This window comes from Raphanus sativus, chromosome 7 (genome assembly GCF_000801105.2).
Source record: "Raphanus sativus cultivar WK10039 chromosome 7, ASM80110v3, whole genome shotgun sequence".
NCBI lineage: Eukaryota > Viridiplantae > Streptophyta > Magnoliopsida > Brassicales > Brassicaceae > Raphanus > Raphanus sativus.
The window spans coordinates 1,608,899-1,631,307 of NC_079517.1; the positions used below are offsets into that span (position 1 = coordinate 1,608,899).

At 33.3% G+C, this 22,409-nt stretch overlaps 3 protein-coding genes across 9 annotated transcripts; 1 reads left to right on the forward strand and 2 right to left on the reverse strand.

Annotated features, from left to right (window-relative positions):
- Nucleotides 1-7,933: 7,933 nt before the first annotated feature.
- On the reverse strand, nucleotides 7,934-10,510 carry LOC108818131 (probable feruloyl esterase A). Of its 4 annotated transcripts, none has more exons than XM_018591008.2 (11): nucleotides 10,352-10,510; nucleotides 10,148-10,220; nucleotides 9,860-9,939; nucleotides 9,634-9,699; nucleotides 9,498-9,545; nucleotides 9,352-9,419; nucleotides 9,190-9,262; nucleotides 8,951-9,115; nucleotides 8,660-8,854; nucleotides 8,447-8,538; nucleotides 7,934-8,354 (listed from the first exon to the last, which is right to left on the reverse strand). In XM_018591008.2, the coding sequence occupies exons 2-11, from the start codon at nucleotides 10,215-10,217 to the stop codon at nucleotides 8,132-8,134; spliced, it is 1,080 nt and encodes a 359-aa protein (XP_018446510.1). In that variant the 5' UTR covers nucleotides 10,218-10,220; nucleotides 10,352-10,510; the 3' UTR covers nucleotides 7,934-8,131. The 4 variants fall into 4 exon arrangements, with proteins under 4 accessions (XP_018446510.1, XP_018446508.1, XP_018446511.1 ...); XM_018591006.2 differs by having other exon boundaries at nucleotides 9,860-9,945; XM_018591009.2 differs by having other exon boundaries at nucleotides 10,356-10,499.
- A 237-nt stretch (nucleotides 10,511-10,747) lies between these two features.
- Nucleotides 10,748-13,718, reverse strand: LOC108818132 (probable feruloyl esterase A). Of its 3 annotated transcripts, none has more exons than XM_018591013.2 (11): nucleotides 13,545-13,718; nucleotides 13,377-13,452; nucleotides 12,992-13,071; nucleotides 12,674-12,739; nucleotides 12,549-12,596; nucleotides 12,390-12,457; nucleotides 12,237-12,309; nucleotides 11,992-12,153; nucleotides 11,705-11,899; nucleotides 11,431-11,522; nucleotides 10,748-11,265 (listed from the first exon to the last, which is right to left on the reverse strand). In XM_018591013.2, the coding sequence occupies exons 1-11, from the start codon at nucleotides 13,545-13,547 to the stop codon at nucleotides 11,055-11,057; spliced, it is 1,074 nt and encodes a 357-aa protein (XP_018446515.2). In that variant the 5' UTR covers nucleotides 13,548-13,718; the 3' UTR covers nucleotides 10,748-11,054. The 3 variants fall into 3 exon arrangements, with proteins under 3 accessions (XP_018446515.2, XP_018446512.2, XP_018446513.2); XM_018591010.2 differs by having other exon boundaries at nucleotides 11,989-12,153; nucleotides 13,545-13,709; XM_018591011.2 differs by having other exon boundaries at nucleotides 11,989-12,153; nucleotides 13,380-13,452; nucleotides 13,545-13,707.
- A 2,582-nt stretch (nucleotides 13,719-16,300) lies between these two features.
- On the forward strand, nucleotides 16,301-22,396 carry LOC108817635 (ISWI chromatin-remodeling complex ATPase CHR17). Of its 2 annotated transcripts, none has more exons than XM_018590374.2 (25): nucleotides 16,301-16,598; nucleotides 16,840-16,971; nucleotides 17,054-17,160; nucleotides 17,267-17,379; nucleotides 17,597-17,694; nucleotides 17,795-17,974; nucleotides 18,057-18,278; nucleotides 18,450-18,584; nucleotides 18,654-18,936; nucleotides 19,009-19,082; nucleotides 19,186-19,406; nucleotides 19,480-19,567; nucleotides 19,674-19,767; nucleotides 19,865-20,053; nucleotides 20,125-20,159; nucleotides 20,241-20,317; nucleotides 20,415-20,504; nucleotides 20,597-20,666; nucleotides 20,763-20,817; nucleotides 20,900-20,958; nucleotides 21,045-21,210; nucleotides 21,323-21,501; nucleotides 21,584-21,799; nucleotides 21,914-22,015; nucleotides 22,152-22,396. In XM_018590374.2, the coding sequence occupies exons 1-25, from the start codon at nucleotides 16,401-16,403 to the stop codon at nucleotides 22,167-22,169; spliced, it is 3,201 nt and encodes a 1,066-aa protein (XP_018445876.2). In that variant the 5' UTR covers nucleotides 16,301-16,400; the 3' UTR covers nucleotides 22,170-22,396. The 2 variants fall into 2 exon arrangements, with proteins under 2 accessions (XP_018445876.2, XP_018445877.2); XM_018590375.2 differs by having other exon boundaries at nucleotides 20,763-20,802.
- Nucleotides 22,397-22,409: the final 13 nt, after the last annotated feature.

Genomic DNA, 22,409 nt, shown 5'->3' on the forward strand with positions numbered 1-22,409 from the left:
GAAGGTGGTGTGAGGGAGATGGGATGACGTGGATCCAACCGCAACAGAGAGCGCGCCGATTTATTGACCAATCATATTTGCAGATCGGTTATATAACAGACAGTTTCTATTTATTTCCCAATACTTTTCTAATAGTATTAAAAAATAAAATGTATTCTCTTTGTAAATTGTGTAATATTAGCAAAATGATAATGAATGACCTATTTGTTTACCAATTAGAGTTTTTTTTTTGGAAGACTAAAGTTAGTGAATACAGTTTCTATAATATCCAAATTTGTATGATATTTTAGCCAGTATTAATAAGGTTCCCTGATATTTATTTATAGAATGGTGAGCTACAATAAATAAGACACATACTATATAAGTTATTATTTGATTATTTATTTACATTTTCTACTTTGTTATTTGTTTTGTTAGCCATTGGCAAATACAAAAGGAATATGATTTGATCATTTTTTGAGGCAATTGTATTACAGTGAGAGTTGCATATCCTGGAATAAGAAAAGGTCAAGTGTCCGTTGCTTGAGTCAGTTACCTTGCCCCCACTAAAGCCCATTGGACCACGTGATGGTACCACGAGCCTGTCTATCTTAATATATTACGATTACTATAAACGGAAATGACACTATTAGAGAAAAAAAATGCTCGGCTGAGTCTAAAGAAAAATGAAAAAAAGTTGGGGGAATTTCTAAAACTACTCCTTTTTTCATATGTCTCATTTCAAAATTACACATAAAGCCTTTCTATAATTCCCTGTCTATATTCGAGAAGAACAACTTAACAGGTTCAAATCTCCGGTATAACAAGATTACAAAGAGTTTTAGTTTAAAAAGCATGCGTTAAACTATATATAACGTGTTTTGTCAAAAAAAAAGAAAAAAAACCAAACAACGTGGTGGATAATGTTAGTCAAAGTATTTGTTTCGTATTTTTTTAAAAAAAATATTCGTTTCGTGTACATCTTACTATCACACATGTAGGCCACTTGCAAAGCTACAAGATCTTGGAAAATGCTTCTGTAGATGAAGCTTATAATACTATTAGCTATCAACCAATTAAAACAATTGCATGGTGAGTATTATGTCAAATAATTTGCTGTAAAAACACACACACACACACACACACACTGGTTATTCATGTGAATAAAAAGCAAATGTTTAAATGAGATCATTAGTTACAAGCCAGAGGTCAAAATATGAATCAGTGTATTAATCAGCCTTCTCAAAAGTCAAAAGACTCAAAACTATGTTTCCATCCCATTAATTAGAAGCAGTTGGAACAACTTCGTCGGCTTAATTAATTAGTTTCGATTAATCAACAGTGGTGTGTGACATTTACGTGCTTTAATAAATAAAATTATTTTTGGTTAGGTTGCTGCAATGTTTTGAAAACCGGACCGGATGCCGACTCGGTGAAGCTACTGGTTGACTGGTTAGACCGGTTCAACCGGTCGAACCGGGTTTTTTATTTATATAAAAATATATATAATTATATATTTATATTATATAAACTTTACTTCTACATATAATATTTTCTCTATTTTTTTATTAACTCAAAATAAACAACAAACATAAATCTGATTACTATGTAAACTAAAAGTTTATAAAAAAAACAAATGATTTACAGCTAAAACAATCATATTTATTTATTTATACAACTAACATTTCAAATTTTAAGAATATGGTAAAATAAAAATAGTATATAAGAGTCAAAAATATATTTTTCACATTTTTTCTTAGAAAAATAAAAAATCAATTAAATAGTAATAGTTGAACACTAATTATAAAATACTCCCTCCGTTTCATATTAAGTGTCGTTTTAGAGAATTTTTTCCGTTGCAAAATAAGTGTCGTTTAGAGTTTTAATGCAAAATTTATTAACTTTATTCTCCATTCTATTTTTCTATTGGTTGAATTGTATCGGTAATGATGTTTTTATATTGAAAATATGCAAAATTAAATGCTTTCTTAATCCGTGTGCACAAGTCAAAACGACACTTATAATGAAACAGAGGGAGTATTAAATTTTAGCTAGTAATAATTGAAAACACTTAATCTATTCTATTAATTCTTCAACATGTCCAATTGACATAGGGTTATGTCCACTTTTAAATTTTTTATAACTGCCACTAAATACATCTTTAATATACCTTTTTGTATTAATATAACTGCCAAATCACGTAACTGGCTATTAATCACGTAACGGCCCAAAATGGCGCATGATTCAATATGATTTGATATCGTATTTTTTGTGAACGCCCATTACTGCATAATTATATTTTTTTAATTTCTTAATTATGGTCATTAATCACGTAACTGGCTAAAAGATATTATACAAATATTATAATTATTAAGCCTCTTATAAATCATTTTAAAAAGATATTATACAAATTAAAAACAAAAATAATTAAAAACACAAATATAAAATTATAAAAGATGTAAAACAAAAAATTTACCCGCCCTTTTAAGGGCGGGTCAAAATCTATTCTATTAATTATCCTGTATGACCAATTAATAAAAGTCCTTTAGAGCATTGTTAACCGTTCGTAACTTCCCTCGGCATATGAAACGATAATTTGGGCTTCGAATATTGTTAACCGTTCGTAACTTCCCTGTATTCCTGTTTTTATGTTCAAATAGAAAAAACAAATAATTTGGACTGCATATTGACAAAAAGACGAAGCCTTACCATATGATACATGTACATGCTTACAAAACTTATCTATTCTATTAAATTCATATCATTACAGAATATGATTATACAAACACACAAACATAAATTGTGTTTCTTTAAAAAATAAAAATAAAACTAAAACTAAACAACTAAAATTAAAATTAAAATTATTATCATGATCTGATATTCTACAGATTTTAGTTTAACGGGTTTTAAATAGATTTCTACATTTGGACCCGCCTTTTTATATTTTTTAGTTTATATTCTTTTAGAAATTTAATTTTATATTTATATGTTTTAGTCATATTTGTGTTTTTCATTGTATAACATTTTTCTTAAATAATTAATAGGAGGTTTTAATCATTGTATTAAAATAGTTTTACCATACATATATCAATATGTTATGTTTTTATTTTAATAGTATTGACTAGATTCGGAATCGCCTTTAAAAGAGCTGGTATATTTTTTTGTTTTACATATTTTAGAAATTTAATTTTTATATTTATGTTTTTAATCATATTTATATTTTTCTTTGTATAATATTTCTTTTAAATAATTAATAAGAGGTTTTAATAATTATCGTAAAATAATTTGACCACACATATATCAATAGGTCATATTCCTGTTTTAATATATTGATATTATATAATGAAAAAAACGTAAATAAAAACATAAATCTATTCTATTAATTCTTCAACATGTTCAATTGATATAGGGTTATGTCCACTTTTTAAATTTTTATAACTGCCACTAATACATCTTTAATATACCTTTTTTGTATTAATATAACTGCCAAATCACGTAACTGGCTATTAATCACGTAACGGCCCAAAAGGGCGCATGATTCAATATGATTTGATATCGTATTTTTTTTGTGAACGCCCATTACTGCATAATTATATTTCTTAATTTCTTAATTATGGTCATTAATCACGTAACTGGCTAAAAAGATATTATACAAAGATTATAATTATTAAAGCCTCTTATAAATCATTTAAAAAAGATATTATACAAATTAAAAACAAAATAATTAAAAAAACACAAATATAAAAAATTTAAAAGATGTAAAACAAAAATTTACCCGCCCTTTTAAGGGCGGGTCAAAATCTATTCTATTAATTATCCTGTATGACCAATTAATAAAAAGTCCTTTAGAGCATTGTTAACCGTTCGTAACTTCCCTCGGCATATGAAACGATAATTTGGCTTCGAATATTGTTAACCGTTCGTAACTTCCCTATATTCCTGTTTTTATGTTCAAATAGAAAAAACAAATAATTTGGACTGCATATTGACAAAAAGACGAAGCCTTACCATATGATACATGTACATACTTACAAAACTTATATATTCTATTAAATTCATATCATATAGAATATGATTATACAACACACAAACATAAAATTATGTTTCTTTAAAAAATAAAATTAAAACTAAAACTAAACAACTAAAATTAAAATTAAAAATTATTATCATGATCCGATATTCTACAGATTTTAGTTTAACGGGTTTTAAATAGATTTCTACATTTGGACCCGCCTTTTTATATTTTTTAGTTTTATATTCTGTTAGAAATTTAATTTTTATATTTATATGTTTTAGTCATATTTGTGCTTTTCATTGTATAACATTTCTCTTAAATAATTAATAGGAGGTTTTAATCATTGTATTAAAATAGTTTTACCATACATATATCAATATGTTATGTTTTTATTTTAATAGTATTGACTAGATTCGGATTCGCCTTTAAAAGAGCTGGTATATTTTTTTGTTTTACATATTTTAGAAATTTAATTTTATATTTATTTTTTAATCATATTATATTTTTCTTTGTATAATATTTCTTTTAAATAATTAATAAGAGGTTTTAATAATTATCGTAAAATAATTTGACCACACCTATATCAATAGGTCATATTCCTGTTTTAGTATATTGATATTATATAATGAAAAAACGTAAATAAAAACATAAATCTATTCTATTAATTCTTCAGTATGACCAATTGATAATAGTTGTGTCCAATTATTTATAATATGTCTTTTAATCCACGATTTAATTCTATGAAAATAATCAGTTATGTTTTCGGATACATAGATATGTCTTGGTTTTTAAACTGTCTTTTATTAACCGTTTGTTATCACTTATTGCATCATATTAAAAAAGAAATTTATTGTGTCAGTATGTTGTATTATACTATCTATTAATCAAAACTTAACTAAATAAAAACCAGTCATCGATGTATAGTAACATCGATAACCGAAACGTATGCAATAATGGCCACGATATTAATATAGTCACCAGTTCTATTCTTCTAACCAAATTAACTCAGATCCAAAATGAATATGGACCATAATATTCGATAGTACTATTAGAACATTTTAATGTATTGTCTAACAACTGAAATACTTACATTAAACATCAAAATTTTTATACAATATAAACCATTAATGTAAATAGTATAGTTATTTTATTATATTTAATCAAGGGGTAAAAAATATTCATTTATTCATTTTCTTTTTGGTATAAATCATTATTCATTATTCATGCTACAATATAATAAGTAGCACTATAAACATAAGAATTTTCCACCCAACTATCAAATTTCAGTTCCATTCCGAACATCTAAACATTTAATAATTAGTGAAAATAAGTATATTTTGCAGCTATATTTATAGGTTCAGAAATGTGAGAGAAAAATAGATATTCAGAGATATAATTGGTTACAACCTAGATTTTATAAAAATTATATTTCTTAAAAAATATAAAATAAAAATATATCCTTTATTTTAAGAGTTTATCATAAATTTTGTTCAATTATTTGAAAAAATCAATTTGCGGATGCGGGTAATGAGTATTTTATTCGGGTGGGTGCGGATTGGTAGATTTTGGATTGCGGGTACCCACCGATCCGAAAAGTATTTAAAAAATAAAATAAAAGAAAAGTAAACACTTTTTCAAAAACATGGTAATTTAAAAACAATTTAAAGTTTTTAAACTATATTTTTATTATAAATATAGTTTTATATTTTCATATTTTTATAATAATTAAATTAAATATTTTTTTTAAAATTATAATCCGTGGATATCTGCAAAATTAAATGGGGCGGGTCTTGGTGTAAATTATTTGTTTGCGGATTGTGCGGGTCATATTTTGACCAAAACAAAATTGAAACCCGCGGGTTGGCGGGTTCGACCGACAATATACCGGATCAATTTTAAATTGCTATTATTTAATAAATACAAAAATACAAATATAATCATAAAGAAAAAAATAAAAATTAAATTAAAACAAAACAAAAAATATACCCGCCCTTTAAAGGGCGGGTCAAAATCTAGTCTATTCTATTAATTCTTCAACATGTCCAATTGATATAGGGTTATGTCCACTTTTAAATTTTTATAACTGCCACTAAATACATCTTTAATATACCTTTTTGTATTAATATAACTGTCAAATCACGTAACTGGCTATTAATCACGTAACATCCCAAAGGAGCGCATGATTCAATATGATTTGATATCGTATTTTTTGTGAACGCCCATTACTGCATAATTATATTTCTTAATTTCTTAAGTATGGTCATTAATCACGTAACTTGCTAAAAAGATATTATACAAAGATTATAATTATTAAAGCCTCTTATAAATCATTTTAAAAAGATATTATACAAATTAAAAACAAAAATAATTAAAAACACAAATATAAAAAATTAAAAGATGTAAAACAAAAAATTTCCGCCCTTAAAAGGGCGGGTCAAAATCTATTCTATTAATTATCTTGTATGACCAATTAATAAAAGGTCCTTTAGAGCATTGTTAACCGTTCGTAACTTCCCTCGGCATATGAAACGATAATTTGGGCTTCGAATATTGTTAACCGTTCGTAACTTCCCTATATTCCTGTTTTTATGTTCAGATAGAAAAAACAAATAATTTGGACTGAATATTGACAAAAAGGCGAAGCCTTACCATATGATACATGTACATACTTACAAAACTTATCTATTCTATTAAATTCATATCATACAGAATATGATTATACAAACACACAAACATAAAATTATGTTCTTTAAAAAATAAAATTAAAACTAAAACTAAAAAACTAAAATTAAAATTAAAAATTATTATCATGATCCGATATTCTACAGATTTTAGTTTAACGGGTTTTAAATAGATTTCTACATTTGGACCCGCCTTTTTATATTTTTTAGTTTTATATTCTTTTAGAAATTTAATTTTTATATTTATATGTTTTAGTCATATTTGTGTTTTTCATTGTATAACATTTCTCTTAAATAATTAATAGGAGGTTTTAATCATTGTATTAAAATAGTTTTACCATACATATATCAATATGTTATGTTTTATTTTAATAGTATTGACTAGATTCGGATTCGCCTTTAAAATAGCTGGTATATTTTTTGTTTTACATATTTTAGAAATTTAATTTTTATATTTATGTTTTTAATCATATTTATATTTTTCTTTGTATAATATTTCTTTTAAATAATTAATAAGAGGTTTTAATAATTATCGTAAAATAATTTGACCACACATATATCAATAGGTCATATTCCTGTTTTAGTATATTGATATTATATAATGAAAAAACGTAAATAAAAACATAAATATAAAAATTAAATTTATAAAAAAATGTAAAAAAAAATATACCCGCCCTTTTAAGGGCGGGTCAAAATCTAGGTATATGTTAATTTTTAAGAACCGGGTTTTAGAATTAAACCGGGTCGCCGGTTTTACCGGTTTTCAGCCGGTTTAATGGTTTTTATCAAATCCGGGTTTTAAACCAAACCGGACTCGGCTTCTTCAACGAGTCATGGTCGGACCGGTTTGACTGGCCGGTCCGATCCGGTTTTCAAAAGATTTGGTTGCTGTCATAATCTTATCCCCTTCTAGGCCAACCCACATTTAAGGTAACTGGTGTAGAGAACGTTTTGTATTTTTTTTTTGTCAGATATAAATTAGAATCACAAACAAAAACGGAATCATTGATAAAAAGGAGAATATCTTCACAACCTGAACTGTTTACAACTAGCATGGTCAGTTCGTATATCAGCCAAAGCATGTAAATAAGATAACACATTTATCGCTTTGGAGCTCGAACAGATGCGGACACTGGACATTACATATGATGATGATATAATACATAATTTCACTTTCCAGAGAAATTGGATATCCATACGCATTTTATATTTACATAGTTGTATCCAATATCCATATATGATAATGGACTTAAGTTAATAAAAAGTTTAACATGCTTTCTTATTTATATATCAACCGACGAGTACGACCTATTTACAACGTCTTAGTTTATTATCTGTACACTATCTTACACGACCACAAATAATCAAAGAACCCTTCTTCGTCCTCCACCTCTGAGTCTCCCAAACTCTCCCTTCCAAGCAAGCATTCTTGCTCAACGCTCTCATCAACCAGCTCCTAAATACTGGAGACTCCGGTTGTGGTTGTGGATATAGTTTTCGACTCAGTTACCTCCGGGGAAGGATCTATCCGGGAGAGGAATATGTTACCCTTGGAATCTCTTCTGCTGTAACTCTCCAACTCGTGGCCCATCACTATGCTGCATTGTCTCCAAGTCTCGCACATCAACTCCACCCCAAAGTACGTTAAGTGGTCGGATATGCTACTTCCCATCACCGATCTGAAACAACAAAAGGCCAACAAGTTATACTGGATTCATGTTAAAACTGCAAAAACCTGAAACATAAGTCACTGTTATAATAGTTAAGTTACCTGCAGCATGTAGGATCTTCACCGGTGTTGTCACAAACTTTCTCAATACCAAAACGAACAATTTTCAAAACACTGAGATCTCTCACCCACACCTGCAATCCGAAACACAGTATTACCAAAATGCTTGGATAAAGATCTCAAAGCTGTTACTCTGATGAACAACAAAGATACCGAGAGAACAGCTAAATAAAAACAGTAAAAGACTCTGTTTACCTCTGTTGGGAAGTGGTGGTATGTTTTCTGAGGGAAAAGATAAAAGAAAGGAGGCAGATGAGGAACAATATCTCGGTCATGCGTGATCCGGAAGGTATTAGGCACAAGCAAACTGTAATAAGATGCAAACGCCGCATTCCCAATACGAGGTTGTCCAAATGTCATGACCTGTACGTTTTCATATCCTTCATTAACCTGCGATTGACATCCCAAAAAGAAGTCTATTAACAACTCCCCACAGGACATGACAATAAGATATTAACAAAGTTAGTTTAAGTCAAGGATGATTACAACTAGGTCTAGTCCACAAAAAGCAGCCATGGCTCCTCCCATTGAATGACCAGTCACCATGATCTTGATGTTCTCCCCATAGAACTTCTTCGCTCGTTTTACTGCATCCAGAACTGCAGGCCGTACTGTTGTATTGTGATAAGCACTATAGAAGCCATGGTGAACCTGCCAATGTAGGATAAACTATTAAAAACTTCCACCTTACTACATGAACAAAACTTGCTTGTTAAAATCTTTACCATTGCATCTGGCATATCAGGGTAATTTAGATCGAGCTGTTTCCAGAACAAATCTGAGACCCAGTTTTGTATGCTGCACAATGTTTTGGGTTTGATCAAGTATCAACCAAGTTTAGATAAAAAGGTCTAACTTGTAGACTACGTTGAGGAGGAGAATGATACCTGTGTTCTTGAGTTCCCCGGAATGCAATGACAATCGCATTCAGATCCTTTGCTACCCCAACATATCCCTGTTGTTACAAGTTACAATAACCAATATCATTATGGATCAATGAGAGTACATCATGTCCTAGCAAAGCTTAAGATACCTGTAAACAGTGCTCAATGTCAACTATTATCTCTATCACTTGGAAACCCTGCACCATCCCAAAGAACATTAGAATATCCAATCTTAAGAGCTACTAGATCGATGCATACTGTGCCTTCAAAAAGCACATGTACTACCTTAGTCAAACCATTGCATCTTTCACATGTCCAAGTGAAGAGTTCGGTCAAATCAGACATATATACCTGCACACATAAACAAGCTTTTTGATTCACCCATCTGGTGTACGTTCGTTATCAGCATAAACTCACTTCTAATAAGCGATGAAATGAAGTCGCAAGTGTTACACGTTCCCTTCTCATCTAGCAGAATAGTAGAGGATAAATGGCATTTCAAAGAACTTACCGCAGAAGTATACTCCACAAGCGTTAAGGCAAGTGTATGGTTGTAAACAGGTGAATCATCATCAGTCTCCCACTTGAGAACTGCCACTAAAAAGAGAGAAGCTCACAGTCTCACACCATAATATCCACAGTGCTAATTCTATCAAGTAACATAAAAATGTCCCCTTTAATAAACCCTAGTCTAACTAACTGGCTCCCAAGCACACAAGTTTCAATAGCTTAATTAGAAGAGACACAAAGAAAAATGAAGTTCCTTTGTTAAGGGAAACAGAGACGTAATCATTAATACCTCTTCCACGAGAAAAGAAAAGAAGACAAGCAAATATTGCCAGCAAGAACACCCATCTCTTCTGTTCCATGTTCTGCAACATGATGTCAACAAAAACATATCAATCTCTACTCAAGATTGAGCTAATCAAAGGAGGAATCGGAAAGCAAATTATGAAACCAACTAATCGAGAATTAGACCAAAAGGCCCCAACAGAGAACTCACCGACCAGTTAAAAACTGAGGTTCGAAGCAGAAGAAGCACGAATGGATATATAAATACGGACAGTAGTGATCGGAGATTTAAATCCTCCTCCTCCTCGGCTGAGAAATAATTGCGATTGCGATTCGCGAATTAAGAAACGCCGCTGAAAATACGATAATCTGTTTGCTTTTTCTAATTTTAAATCTAATTTCCAGTTTCGTCCTTTGTACGCAAGGGCGAAGGAGTCGACGCGTGTTAGATATCATCAAGAGTCGAGGGTATTATCGGAACTACAAGATCGATGATTTTTTTTTCGGTTTTGATTGCGTCTTTATTTTGCGGTTAGGAGTTAGGACGGAGATCTATGTAAAGACTCTTTCTCATTCAGTGGGTTTGCAATGTCTCGCATTCCATAAGTTTGTTTGTTGAGTGATCACATCAAAACTATACAGTTATCAGCCAGATGTCACAATATCTATATACACTTTTACATAATTGGAATGTGAACATAGATTTAAACCTATGACTTAATTACAAGTTCCAACTACACCTGCGCTGTTTAACCTACGACTTATTTACAGAAGTCTTTTGTTATTATCTACACACTTTCTTCCTTTCTTTCTTACCGGAGCCCACAAAGAATCAACGACCCATTCTTCTTTCTCCACATATGCACCTTCCCTTTCAAAGCTTTTGACTCAAAGTCCACCGACACCTCTAGAACTCAAACAGTCCCATTTTCGAGGAGAGTTTTTGTTTCGTTAACATTCGTGGAAGGAAGTGTCCGTGACACTACTAGGTTGCCCTTTGAATCTTTCCTGCTGTATCTATCCATCTCAGGGCTCATCACTATCGTGCACTGTCTCCACGTCACACACCTCAGGTCTATCCCGAAGTACTTTAAATGGTCTGAAATGCTATTCCCCACCACCGATCTGAAACAACAGATGTCAACAATTATTATTATACAGGGATCATCCGCATTAAAATTGTCTGGTGACTCATATCTGGTTGGTTGGGTAGTTAATAATAATCCTAAGTTTCTACTTTCGGAATTGAACTATATCAGCAAACTGTTTTAGAGTGTGATTGCTAGTTACCTGCTGCATGTAGGATCCTCACCAGTGTTGTCACAAACTTTCTCTACACTAGCAAGAACAAGATTCGAATAACCGAGATCTCTCACCCACACCTGCAAACCGAAACACAACATTAACTCTCTCATCGGTTCTTCCAGACAGAGAAATTATATTCTGAGACATTAAAAAAAAAACACTCGCCTAGTCTAATCCACATTTTTTTTTGCATAAGGTAGCTTAAAAATTAAAACTGTCATTCTAATGAACATCTAGTGGATTGAGAAAACGAAGTTACCTCTGTTGGGAAGTGGTGGTATGTTTTCTGAGGAAAAATATTATAGAAAGGAGGCAGATGAGGAACCATATCATGCTCATGCGTGATCCTGAAGGTGTTAGGCACGAGCAAACTGTAATAAGATGCAAAAGCAGCATTCCTGACACGAGGTTGCCCAAATGTCATGACCTGTACGTTTTCTTCTCCTTCATTTACCTGTGATTTAACATCAAAATCAAAGAACTTCAGAACCCATAACAAATAAGATATACAAAAGTAGGTTAAGAGTTTAAGTTTTGAATTACAACTAGGTCTAGTCCACAAAAGGCAGCCATGGCTCCTCCCATTGAATGACCAGTCACAATGATGTTGATGTTAGGCCCGTAGGATTTCTTCGCTCGTTCTACTGCACCCAAAACTGCAGGCCGTAGAGTTGTATTGTGATAAGCACTATAGAAGCCATGATGCACCTGCCGATGTAGGACAAGTATTTTTAAATTTCCACCGTACGACAAGGAAATATAGATGACAAAAACTTGCCATCAGAGCGTACCATTGCATCTGGCATGTCAGGGTAATTTAGATCGAGCTGTTTCCAGAATAAATCTGAGACCCAATTTTGTATGCTGCACAATGTTTGAGCTTGATTAAGCAATCAAGCAAGTTTAGGCATGTACCTTAATGATTACAATGACAAGAAAAACACCTGTGTTCTTGAGTTCCTCGGAATGCAATAATGATAGCATTCAAATCCTTTGCCACCCCAACATATGCCTGTTATTACAAGTAACAACACGAACTGATATTAATAATTGTTCAACTAAAGACATTGCGTCTGGATGTAGTTTATGATATCACGAAAGACCTGTAGGCAATGCTCAACGTCAAATATTATCTCTATTACTTCGAAACCCTGCACAATCCTAAAGCACGTCAGAATTTTTACATACCGTGGCTTCAAACAGTGATTTATCTCAACAAATGTTATACCTTTGTCAAACCATTGCATCTTTCACAAGTCCAATTAAATAGTTCTGTCAAATCAGACACATAGACCTGCATACACAAACAAACTTGATTCATCCATACTGGTGAACTTTTATCAGCTTACTCTCTCTCTCTTCTCTAGAAGTACTATTAACAGTTTGGCAACTATAAATGAAAAATCGTGGACAAGTGCTACGCATTTAGTTCAATTTTTTTCTCAGAGAATATTAGAGATAAATGGCATGAGATCTGTAGGGGAATAACTTAAAACAGTTGTTACAGCTATTTTTGATTACTGTAGTATCTGCCATATTATCTTACCGCAGAAGCATACTCCACAAGTGTTAGAGTAAGCGTATGGTTGTAAACATGTCGACCATCATCGCTCTTCAACTTGAGAACTGCAATTAGAAGAAAGAAGTCACCATATAAATCCACTTGTTCCAGACTGGACTTCATTTAAAGCCTCACAACTCATACACAAATTACATAAGATTGTTGTATCATTAGGCTTTGAAATCAATATATTTGATCTTCATGCTAAATGTAGAACATGTAATAAGCCCTTAATGAATCATACCATCCCAAGCAACTATCATTACATCTCTAAGCTTCAAAACTTATTATCTAAACTAGACTTGGGAGAATTATAAACTTAAGTTTCTCAGAAAAAAAGCAGACAAAGAATCATTAGAAGTTTCATTACCACCTCTTCCACTTGAGAAGGAGAGAAGAACAGCGAAAATTGCCAGGAAGAACATCAATCTCTTTTGTCCCATGTTCTGCAAGAAGGTCAAACATTCACAATTCAAAATCACGGAAAATTGAGCTAACTCAGAGCAAAATTAGGAAGCAAATAATGAAAACACTTTACCATGTATAAAGAGATCGGTCGACGATCGGAGACTATCTCCGGCTATTAAATTAGCGGCGACTTATAGAGGAGGAGCTTGATCTACAATGACGAGGAGAGGGTGAAGGAGGAAGAAACGTCGAAGAGATACGAATCATTCTTTTTTTAATTTAAATTCCACTTTCATCCTTTATACGCAAAGATGTCGGAGAGAAGCGTGCTGGCCTCTTACCAAGGGTATTACTGGAATCTCAATTGTAGCTTGTGTCATAGATTCGAGTGCTGAGCTGTCGTTTGCGTGATTCGGCGGGATAAATAGATAAGGCAGTTATAAATTACGTAGCAAACAAAGTTTGACATAATGGTTTAGCCCATGGGCCTTCTCGGCCCATTAGTGTAAACTCTCTTTCTCAGGTGCCGGGAATTATTTATACGCGAATGGTGTGTTTCGTGTGGATTTTCGACTTTCGGACGTCTTTGTAAGTGGGTTTCGATATTTGTTGTTCAAAGGTTTTTTTTTTTTTTCTAAACCGTAAATATCATATAATGAACAAAAGTTTACATAGTACAACTCGATTTGGGCCATCTTGGCAAAAAAAAAAAAAAAACAAGATGGATCAAAGATTAAAACAGAAAGAAGCCTATCGCAACCACATTGTTCAAAGGTTTTTCTTGAGTAGAATATTGGGTTGCGCATTATGGCAGTACATCCATGTACTCCTGATAGTAATACTGGGTTGCGCATTATGGTTTCGATATTTGTTGTTAAATGTGACTCATGGTAGTAATACTGGGCTGCGCATTGGCTTTGATATTTGTTGTTAAATTTACATTATCTTTACTTTGATAATATTAAATTATTATATATATACATTTATAAATCAATCATTGTGATATTTTCAGAAGAAAAAAAGTTGACAAATAATTCAAAAATATTTACACTAATCTGACTCGACTAAAATAAAAAATATATTAAGAAAACATTGTAAAATCTGATTTGATTTATATAACGAAAACCAAAAGAAAAAGCTGTATCAATAAAAATGGCTAAAGTGGTAGACGACTTTGGTTTGATTGCAAATCATCTAGAGAGAGACGACACGACATACACAAACTATAGAGACTATGAAATACACTGCAGCGGGTATTCCAACATAAAGTGCGAACTTGGGAGAAATAATATAAAGGAGAAAGACACGGAAAGCCAGCCCGAAACCATGACTCAGACATTCGGCTAGAAAGAAATCTAAATCCAAGGGTTCGCATTCATATGGGAGGTCCCAGGAATCCGAATCTGAATCCATATCCCGATCCCGGAGTATCACAACTGCTGCACAGGCCGTATTGATGTAGAAGAATAAGATAAATAACCCCGGAGTGTATTGGTATTCCAAAGGGATCTTGTTGAGTTTAAGGTACAAGAAGGCTGCAATACAGGACGAGAGCATGAGTGTGTGCATGATGATCACGTACAATGTTTGCTTCCATGACCTGCCATTCAGTTTCAATTAAAATACATGAATTATATCAATTAGATATCAATTAGATATCAAATAGTCATCGAAAACACACATAGACAAAAAAAATGAAACACCGATCCACTTACCACGTACAACAGACCATTGTTTTGCTCTATCTCCTTGATCGTGAATAGCGTACACCTTCTGTAATTTTGTTAATGAGTCAAACCTTCTATTTTATATATATATATACTAGATTTTGAAGGACGGGTATATTTTTTGTTTAACATTTTTTAAAAATTTAATTTTTATATTTGTGTATTTTTAATTATATTTATGTGTCTTTATAATCATATTTGTGTACAATATTTTTTAGTTGATTAATAAAATGTTTTAATCTATTCTATTAAAATAATTAAACCAAACCTACCTCCATAGGTCATGTTGCCGAATTAATATATTAGATTTGTATTTTTATTTGTAAGCATAGATGTGTTTTTCTTTGTAATTATACTTGTATAGAATATCTCTTTTTCAAATTATTACTAAGAATTTTGATAATTGTATTAAATTAGTGATATTGTAGAACTATACAAAGTTACCATATCCATTTCACACACTAATTTTGTATTTTAATAGTAAATAGATATTTAGAAAAAACAGTATAGTTTCAATTTTTTATTAATCAAATAATAATTAAATAGATAAAATTTCATTAAAGTTTCATGATTTGATTTCATATATAATTATAATAATAAAATTATTACAAATAATATTCAAAATAAGATTACACCAAACAAAAAATATTAGAATAAGAAGTAACGAAGATGACTATGCTCTATATTAGATTTTACTTGGAAAACTATTAGCATCTTAGTTTACAAAAAAAGAAAAACTATTAGCATCTTTAGTTAATTTTAGTAGCCAAATACGTGTTGACCAAAAAGATATTGGCAAGAATAGATATAATTTATTGATGCAGTTATATTTAAAAGAGATATATTGTTAGAAATTTTAAATTGAACACAACATTTGTTAATTGGACATGTTCCAAAATTAATAGTATTGATATATAATATATATATAGACTATTAGGTTAGGTTCAAAATCATATTTGATTTGAAATATGTTTTATACTTTAATCCCACAGGATAATGGAACCTCTTTCCTTCTTAAATTTTATATTTGTCTCCTTTTGACCTAAATGTTTAATCCATGGGCCTTTTGGCCCATTAGTGTAAACTAAAAGCCCAAAGCGGGAGTCTCGGAAACTCTCTTCCTAAGGTGGCGGGAAATATATTTATAACGCGAAAAGCAACGTGTGACACATCTGAAGCCGTAGATTTGATCTCTCTCGAATCAACAGGGTTAAATCGATCTCAGCCGAAATCAGGGATCTCGGAGAGGCGTTGTGTCGATGGCGAGAGCTTCGAAGCGAGAAGTTTCTTCAGACGAGGGTTACTCGTCGTCGGAGGAGGAGGAGCAAGCTAACGATCAGGTCAATGTGGAAGAAGACGACGAGGAGCTCCAGGCCGTTGCTCGCTCGGCGGACTCCGTCGAGGAAGATGTTGCCCCCGACGACGAGGTTGTCCCTGTAGAAGATGACGCCGACGAGGTAGCTCTGTTCGCCCTTTTCGATTCGCATTTCATTTGAATTTTTAATTTAGCCACGATTAGGGTTTCCTTTGGTATTTCCTCTGATTTTGTAACGAATGGTGTGTTTATGTCTTTTATTGATTTTTTTTCGACTTCTGGGCGGTCTTTAATAGTTGTGTCTTCGTCGTTGGGATACTACATCCATGTGACTCCCTGAGGATATTTGATCACTCTTTTCATGATTTAATTGGCATCTGTAGGATGAAGAAGATGACGAGAAAGCTGAAATCAGGAAACGTGAGAAGGCTAGACTTAAAGAGATGCAGAAGATTAAGAAGCAGAAAATTCAGGAAATTTTGGACTCCCAAAATGCTTCCATAGATAAAGACATGGTAAAAAAAATTGTTAGAATTTGAGCTCTGTGGCTTTTACATCCCCAGGCATTGAAAAATCTCAATCGTTTTATGTATGTAGAACAACAAAGGAAAAGGGAGACTTACTTATCTTCTGCAGCAAACTGAGTTATTTGCACATTTTGCTAAAAGTGATCCATCTTCGTCTCAGAAGAAGGGGAAAGGAAGGTGTGTTGCATTGTAAATAATCTCAAAATATATATTATGGTCATTCATTGGACGTTTCATGAAATATGATAAGTACACAGTCTCATGACTTACTTATTGTCTTCAGGGGTCGTCATGCTTCCAAATTAACTGAAGAAGAGGAAGATCAAGAGTGTTTAAAGGAAGAGGAAGGTGGTATTTCTGGATCTGGAGGCACAAGATTGCTCACACAACCGTCCTGTAAGTACTTGAATGTTGCTCTTCTTTTTATCTATAATGCCGCACAAGTCTTATTGCAACCACTGAACAGAAGTTAGAAAAAGATATGAAACCTTAGGTTCACTTCTCTGACGCATGTTTTATGTATTACCTCAGCGGCTAGCTCATAGTTTCTAGGTTTACTGGGTAATTTCGGTTGAATTTTAGAGTTCTGATCCTCGTAATACTTATGTTACAGGTATTCAGGGGAAAATGAGAGATTACCAATTGGCTGGGTTAAACTGGCTCATTCGGCTGTATGAGAATGGCATAAATGGAATTCTTGCAGATGAAATGGTAAAGTAAACTACAGCATATCCAAGTATAAGCTAAGGGTTTTCAGCTCTCTATTTTCTCAGAATGCTAATCATTACCTCATGTTTGTTCCATGGTTTAGGGTCTGGGGAAGACACTTCAAACAATTTCTTTGCTCGCTTACCTGCATGAATTCAAGGGAATTAATGGCCCTCATATGATTGTTACTCCAAAATCAACCATTGGTAACTGGATGAATGAAATTCGTCGATTTTGTCCTGTCCTGCGCGCTGTGAAATTCCTTGGTAATCCTGAGGAAAGGGTAAGTCACAAATGCTTTGCCATTTCATGGTTGTATTGATGTGTGCTCGCTAGGATTCTGAAATATACGTTAAACAATGCAGAGATATATCCGTGATGAACTGCTAGTTGCGGGAAAATTCGACGTTTGTGTCACAAGCTTTGAGATGGCTATCAAAGAGAAGACATCCTTGCGTCGGTTTAGCTGGCGTTACATAATTATTGATGAAGCACATCGAATCAAGAATGAGAATTCCCTTCTTTCAAAAACGATGAGACTTTTTAGTACCAATTACCGGCTTCTTATCACGGGAACCCCCCTTCAGGTATTTGTTCAATCTATTCAGAATGATTTTGCCAACCTTTTTCATGATTATTTGAACATTGTCGTTTTGACTGTACATTCTTTATACATGCTTCTTATATCCTTTGTACTTTATCTGTCTCAGATAATATTGTTATCATTTGATATATTCAAATTTGTTTCTTATATACAGAATAATCTCCATGAATTGTGGGCTCTTCTCAATTTTCTTCTGCCCGAGGTTTTTAGTTCAGCAGAGACTTTTGATGAGTGGTTTCAAATTTCTGGTGAAAATGACCAGCAAGAAGTTGTTCAACAGCTTCATAAGGTATGTACTCGTGATTATCGATTTTATTCTCTAAGTTGTTATTTTTTTCGCTGACTCTTATCTTTTTAGGTTCTCCGACCATTTCTTCTTCGGAGGTTAAAATCAGATGTAGAGAAAGGCTTGCCTCCAAAAAAGGAGACGATCCTTAAGGTTGGCTTGTCGCAGATGCAAAAACAGTACTACAAGGCGCTACTGCAGAAAGATCTTGAAGTGGTTAATGGTGGTGGAGAACGCAAACGTCTGTTGAACATAGCAATGCAATTGCGCAAATGCTGCAATCACCCTTATCTCTTCCAGGGTGCAGAGCCTGGCCCTCCCTATACCACAGGAGATCACCTTGTAACAAATGCAGGTATTAATTGCATTCAAATTTTATACTGTAGCCAAATGTCTTAGTAATTTCTGTTGCGATTCTTGTTTCCAGGTAAGATGATTCTCTTAGACAAATTGCTACCTAAGTTGAAGGAACGCGATTCAAGGGTTCTGATATTTTCTCAGGTAGGAATTAACACAACAAATAATGGTTCCCTCCTTTGTTTCCTTTGTTTGAGTGCTATTCTTCTTGTTCTCTTATTCTAATGCTTTTGCTCATCTGTATCAGATGACAAGGCTTTTGGATATTCTTGAGGATTATATGATGTATCGTGGTTACCAGTACTGCCGTATTGATGGAAATACTGGTGGTGACGAACGAGACGCTTCCATAGAAGCCTACAACAAGCCAGGAAGTGAGAAATTTGTTTTCTTGTTATCCACTAGAGCTGGAGGGCTTGGTATCAATCTTGCTACTGCAGATATTGTGATCCTGTATGACAGTGACTGGTAAGCTTTTTCTTGTCTATTGTAGTGAAAGAGTATTTTCTTCTTGCTTAATGTGGTGGGCGGAATCTGGCAGGAATCCCCAAGTTGACTTGCAAGCTCAAGATCGTGCACATAGGATTGGTCAAAAGAAAGAAGTTCAAGTATTTCGGTTCTGCACAGAAGTTAGTATTCTACACGTGTATTAAGCATGAAAAGCATCCAGAACCTAAAACTAATTTTGTATTTGCCATTTACAGAATGCTTTTTTTTTTCTTTTTTTTTTTACAGAATGCTATTGAGGAAAAAGTGATTGAAAGAGCTTACAAGAAATTGGCACTTGATGCTCTGGTAATTCAGCAAGGGCGATTGGCAGAACAGAAAAGTAAGTGTTTGTCTTCTGAGGTTGTAAAATATATCGGCGCGTCTTGTATGGATTTGCATTGTCTCTTATCGTTTTGTTTCTTTTTTATACTTTTCAGCTGTTAATAAGGATGAGTTACTCCAAATGGTTAGATATGGTGCTGAAATGGTGTTCAGTTCTAAAGATAGCACAATTACGGATGAGGATATTGAAAGAATCATTGCCAAAGGAGAAGAGGCAACTGCTGAACTTGATGCGAAAATGAAGAAGTTCACTGAAGATGCAATACAATTTAAAATGGATGACGGTAAGCATCTCATGTGTTATTTTTAATGGTAACTCAATTGCATGGCTAATGTGATTTGCGGTTTGTCCCAGCTGCTGACCTTTATGATTTTGACGATGATAATAAGGTACTCTTGCATACTGTGCTTACGCACCTGCACTATTTTGAATAATCCTTTTACTAAATTCATATCTTTATTGTTTGGTAGGATGAGAACAAGTTGGATTTTAAGAAGATTGTGAGTGAGAATTGGAATGATCCACCAAAAAGAGAAAGAAAGCGCAAGTAAATATTACTTCTTCTTTTTTTGTTACGTGATCTATTATGTCTTCCTCAACAACATCCAACCTCAAATACTTACTTTTATGTACCCACCCTTCAGCTACTCTGAAAATGAGTACTACAAGCAAACATTACGACAAGGTGCTCCAGCTAAACCCAAAGAGCCTAGAATTCCACGCATGCCCCATTTGTAAGTACCATTTTCCTGGGTTAGATACTTAATGTTTTTCCTGGATGATATTTTTATCCTAGATATATCTAATTTTCTCTTCCATCCCGCAGGCATGATTTCCAGTTCTTTAACACACAGAGACTGAACGAGCTGTATGAAAAGGAAGTGCGACACCTTATGGTGGGGTTTGAGAATCTATCGACTTATCGTTTCATTTATGCCATTTTTAGTTTTAATTCTATGGTGTAATAGCATCTTATTTCGTTTTGATTTCAGCAAACACATCAGAAAACTCAGATGAAAGACACAGTTGAAGGTGATGAACCTGAAGGTCACGCTTGTTTTTCAGTCTGTTTCCTCTATTCTTACATGACTCCACTGAACCTACCACTGATTAAGAATTACTTTTTCAGAAGTTGGAGATCCATTAACTGCTGAAGAAGTGGAAGAAAAAGAGGAATTGTTGGAAGAGGCAAGTTAATCCATTTGGCTTTCCAGTGGCTTAGCATTTTTACTGATGAGCTTTTTGTATAATATGTTTGATTTTTTTTTTCTCAGGGTTTCCCAACATGGAGCAAAAGAGACTTCAATACCTTCATTAGAGCATGTGAGAAATATGGCCGGAATGATATAGCAAGTATTGCATCTGAGATGGAAGGAAAAACAGACGAAGAGGTTGAACGATATGCTCAAGTTTTCAAAGAGCGATACAAGGAGCTGAATGGTAAGTTGGTTTATATTGTTAAGTAAGTTTTCGAGTTTCTGTAGTAATATCTTGCGTCCCAGATGAATCTTATGCTATGTGAGATTTACCTCTGACCTTCTAAACTTTGTAGATTACGATAGAATCATCAAGAATATTGAGAAAGGGGAAGGAAGAATCTCTAGGAAAGATGAAATCATGAAAGGGATTGGGAAGAAACTGGACCGCTACAGGAACCCGTGGCTGGAACTGAAGATTCAGTATGGTCAGAACAAAGGGAAGCTGTACAATGAAGAGTGTGACCGTTTCATGGTCTGATATCTGTTTAATCCTCTCTATATTTTTGGGTTGAGATTTTGGATGACATTGACCCGTGGAATTTTGTGATTAACAGGTATGCATGGTCCATAAGCTTGGGTATGGTAACTGGGATGAACTAAAGACTGCTTTTAAGACATCCCCGTTGTTTAGCTTTGACTGGTTTGTAAAATCCCGTTCAAGTCAAGAACTGGCCAGGAGATGCGATACACTGATCCGGCTGATCGAGAAAGAGAACCAAGAGTATGATGAGGCAGAGAGGCGAGCCCGTAGAGAGAAGAAGCTTGCAAAGGTGAGGCTTGAAAGAAACGTCTTAAGAGTTCATATTCATGCATTATTGTTTGGTTATTGGTAAGAAACGCCATGGGATTGTTGTTTTGATGATATGCATTATAAATTGTTTCAGGGTGCAACACCTTCAAAGCGAGCTTCGAGTAGTCAAGCAAACGAGAGCCCTACATTCGTGAAGAAACGAAAGCAGCTGTCAATGGATGATTTTGTGGCTTCGGTAAGCAAATCGTTTACAGTAATGTAGACTTGTTTATTTTGCTGGCTAACTGATGCAAATCAGACAATGCGTTAGATAAGCATAAGTCATGTGTAGTTTCTGATCCTAACTCAAAAAACTTCATATGCATCTACAGGGAAAACGTAGGAAATAAGAAGAGCGTGCATGGATCATTCGGCTATGCATATTAGCTAGGTATGATTACAAATCAGAGAATTGGTTTAGCTGTGACAAAGGCCGATCTAACATTTTGTATTCACAACCCTCATTATCTTGACTATCTTTGATCCTACTTTCTCTTTTACCTTCGTAGAAATCATTATATGTGTAACACATTCCTAACTTTAGCAGTTCTATTAAAAGTTACATCTCAAAATCTGTTATTGTGGTTGGA

What these genes read in the sequence shown, in the direction of transcription:
- LOC108818131 (XM_018591006.2), bottom strand. Translation starts at nt 10,217, where the DNA reads ATGGAACAGAAGAGATGGGTGTTCTTGCTGGCAATATTTGCTTGTCTT. An exon ending in GATGCAATGGTTTGACTAAG is followed by an intron (nt 9,546 to 9,633) that starts GTAGTACATGTG and finishes GGGATGGTGCAG; the next exon opens with GGTTTCCAAGTGATAGAGAT. An exon ending in GAAGATCCTACATGCTGCAG is followed by an intron (nt 8,355 to 8,446) that starts GTAACTTAACTA and finishes TTGTTGTTTCAG; the next exon opens with ATCGGTGATGGGAAGTAGCA.
- LOC108818132 (XM_018591010.2), bottom strand. An exon ending in ACGTTGAGCATTGCCTACAG is followed by an intron (nt 12,458 to 12,548) that starts GTCTTTCGTGAT and finishes TTGTAATAACAG; the next exon opens with GCATATGTTGGGGTGGCAAA. An exon ending in TTTGTGGACTAGACCTAGTT is followed by an intron (nt 11,900 to 11,988) that starts GTAATTCAAAAC and finishes GTTAAATCACAG; the next exon opens with GTAAATGAAGGAGAAGAAAA.
- LOC108817635 (XM_018590374.2), top strand. Translation starts at nt 16,401, where the DNA reads ATGGCGAGAGCTTCGAAGCGAGAAGTTTCTTCAGACGAGGGTTACTCG. An exon ending in CAGAAGAAGGGGAAAGGAAG is followed by an intron (nt 17,161 to 17,266) that starts GTGTGTTGCATT and finishes TATTGTCTTCAG; the next exon opens with GGGTCGTCATGCTTCCAAAT. An exon ending in GCGATACAAGGAGCTGAATG is followed by an intron (nt 21,211 to 21,322) that starts GTAAGTTGGTTT and finishes TAAACTTTGTAG; the next exon opens with ATTACGATAGAATCATCAAG.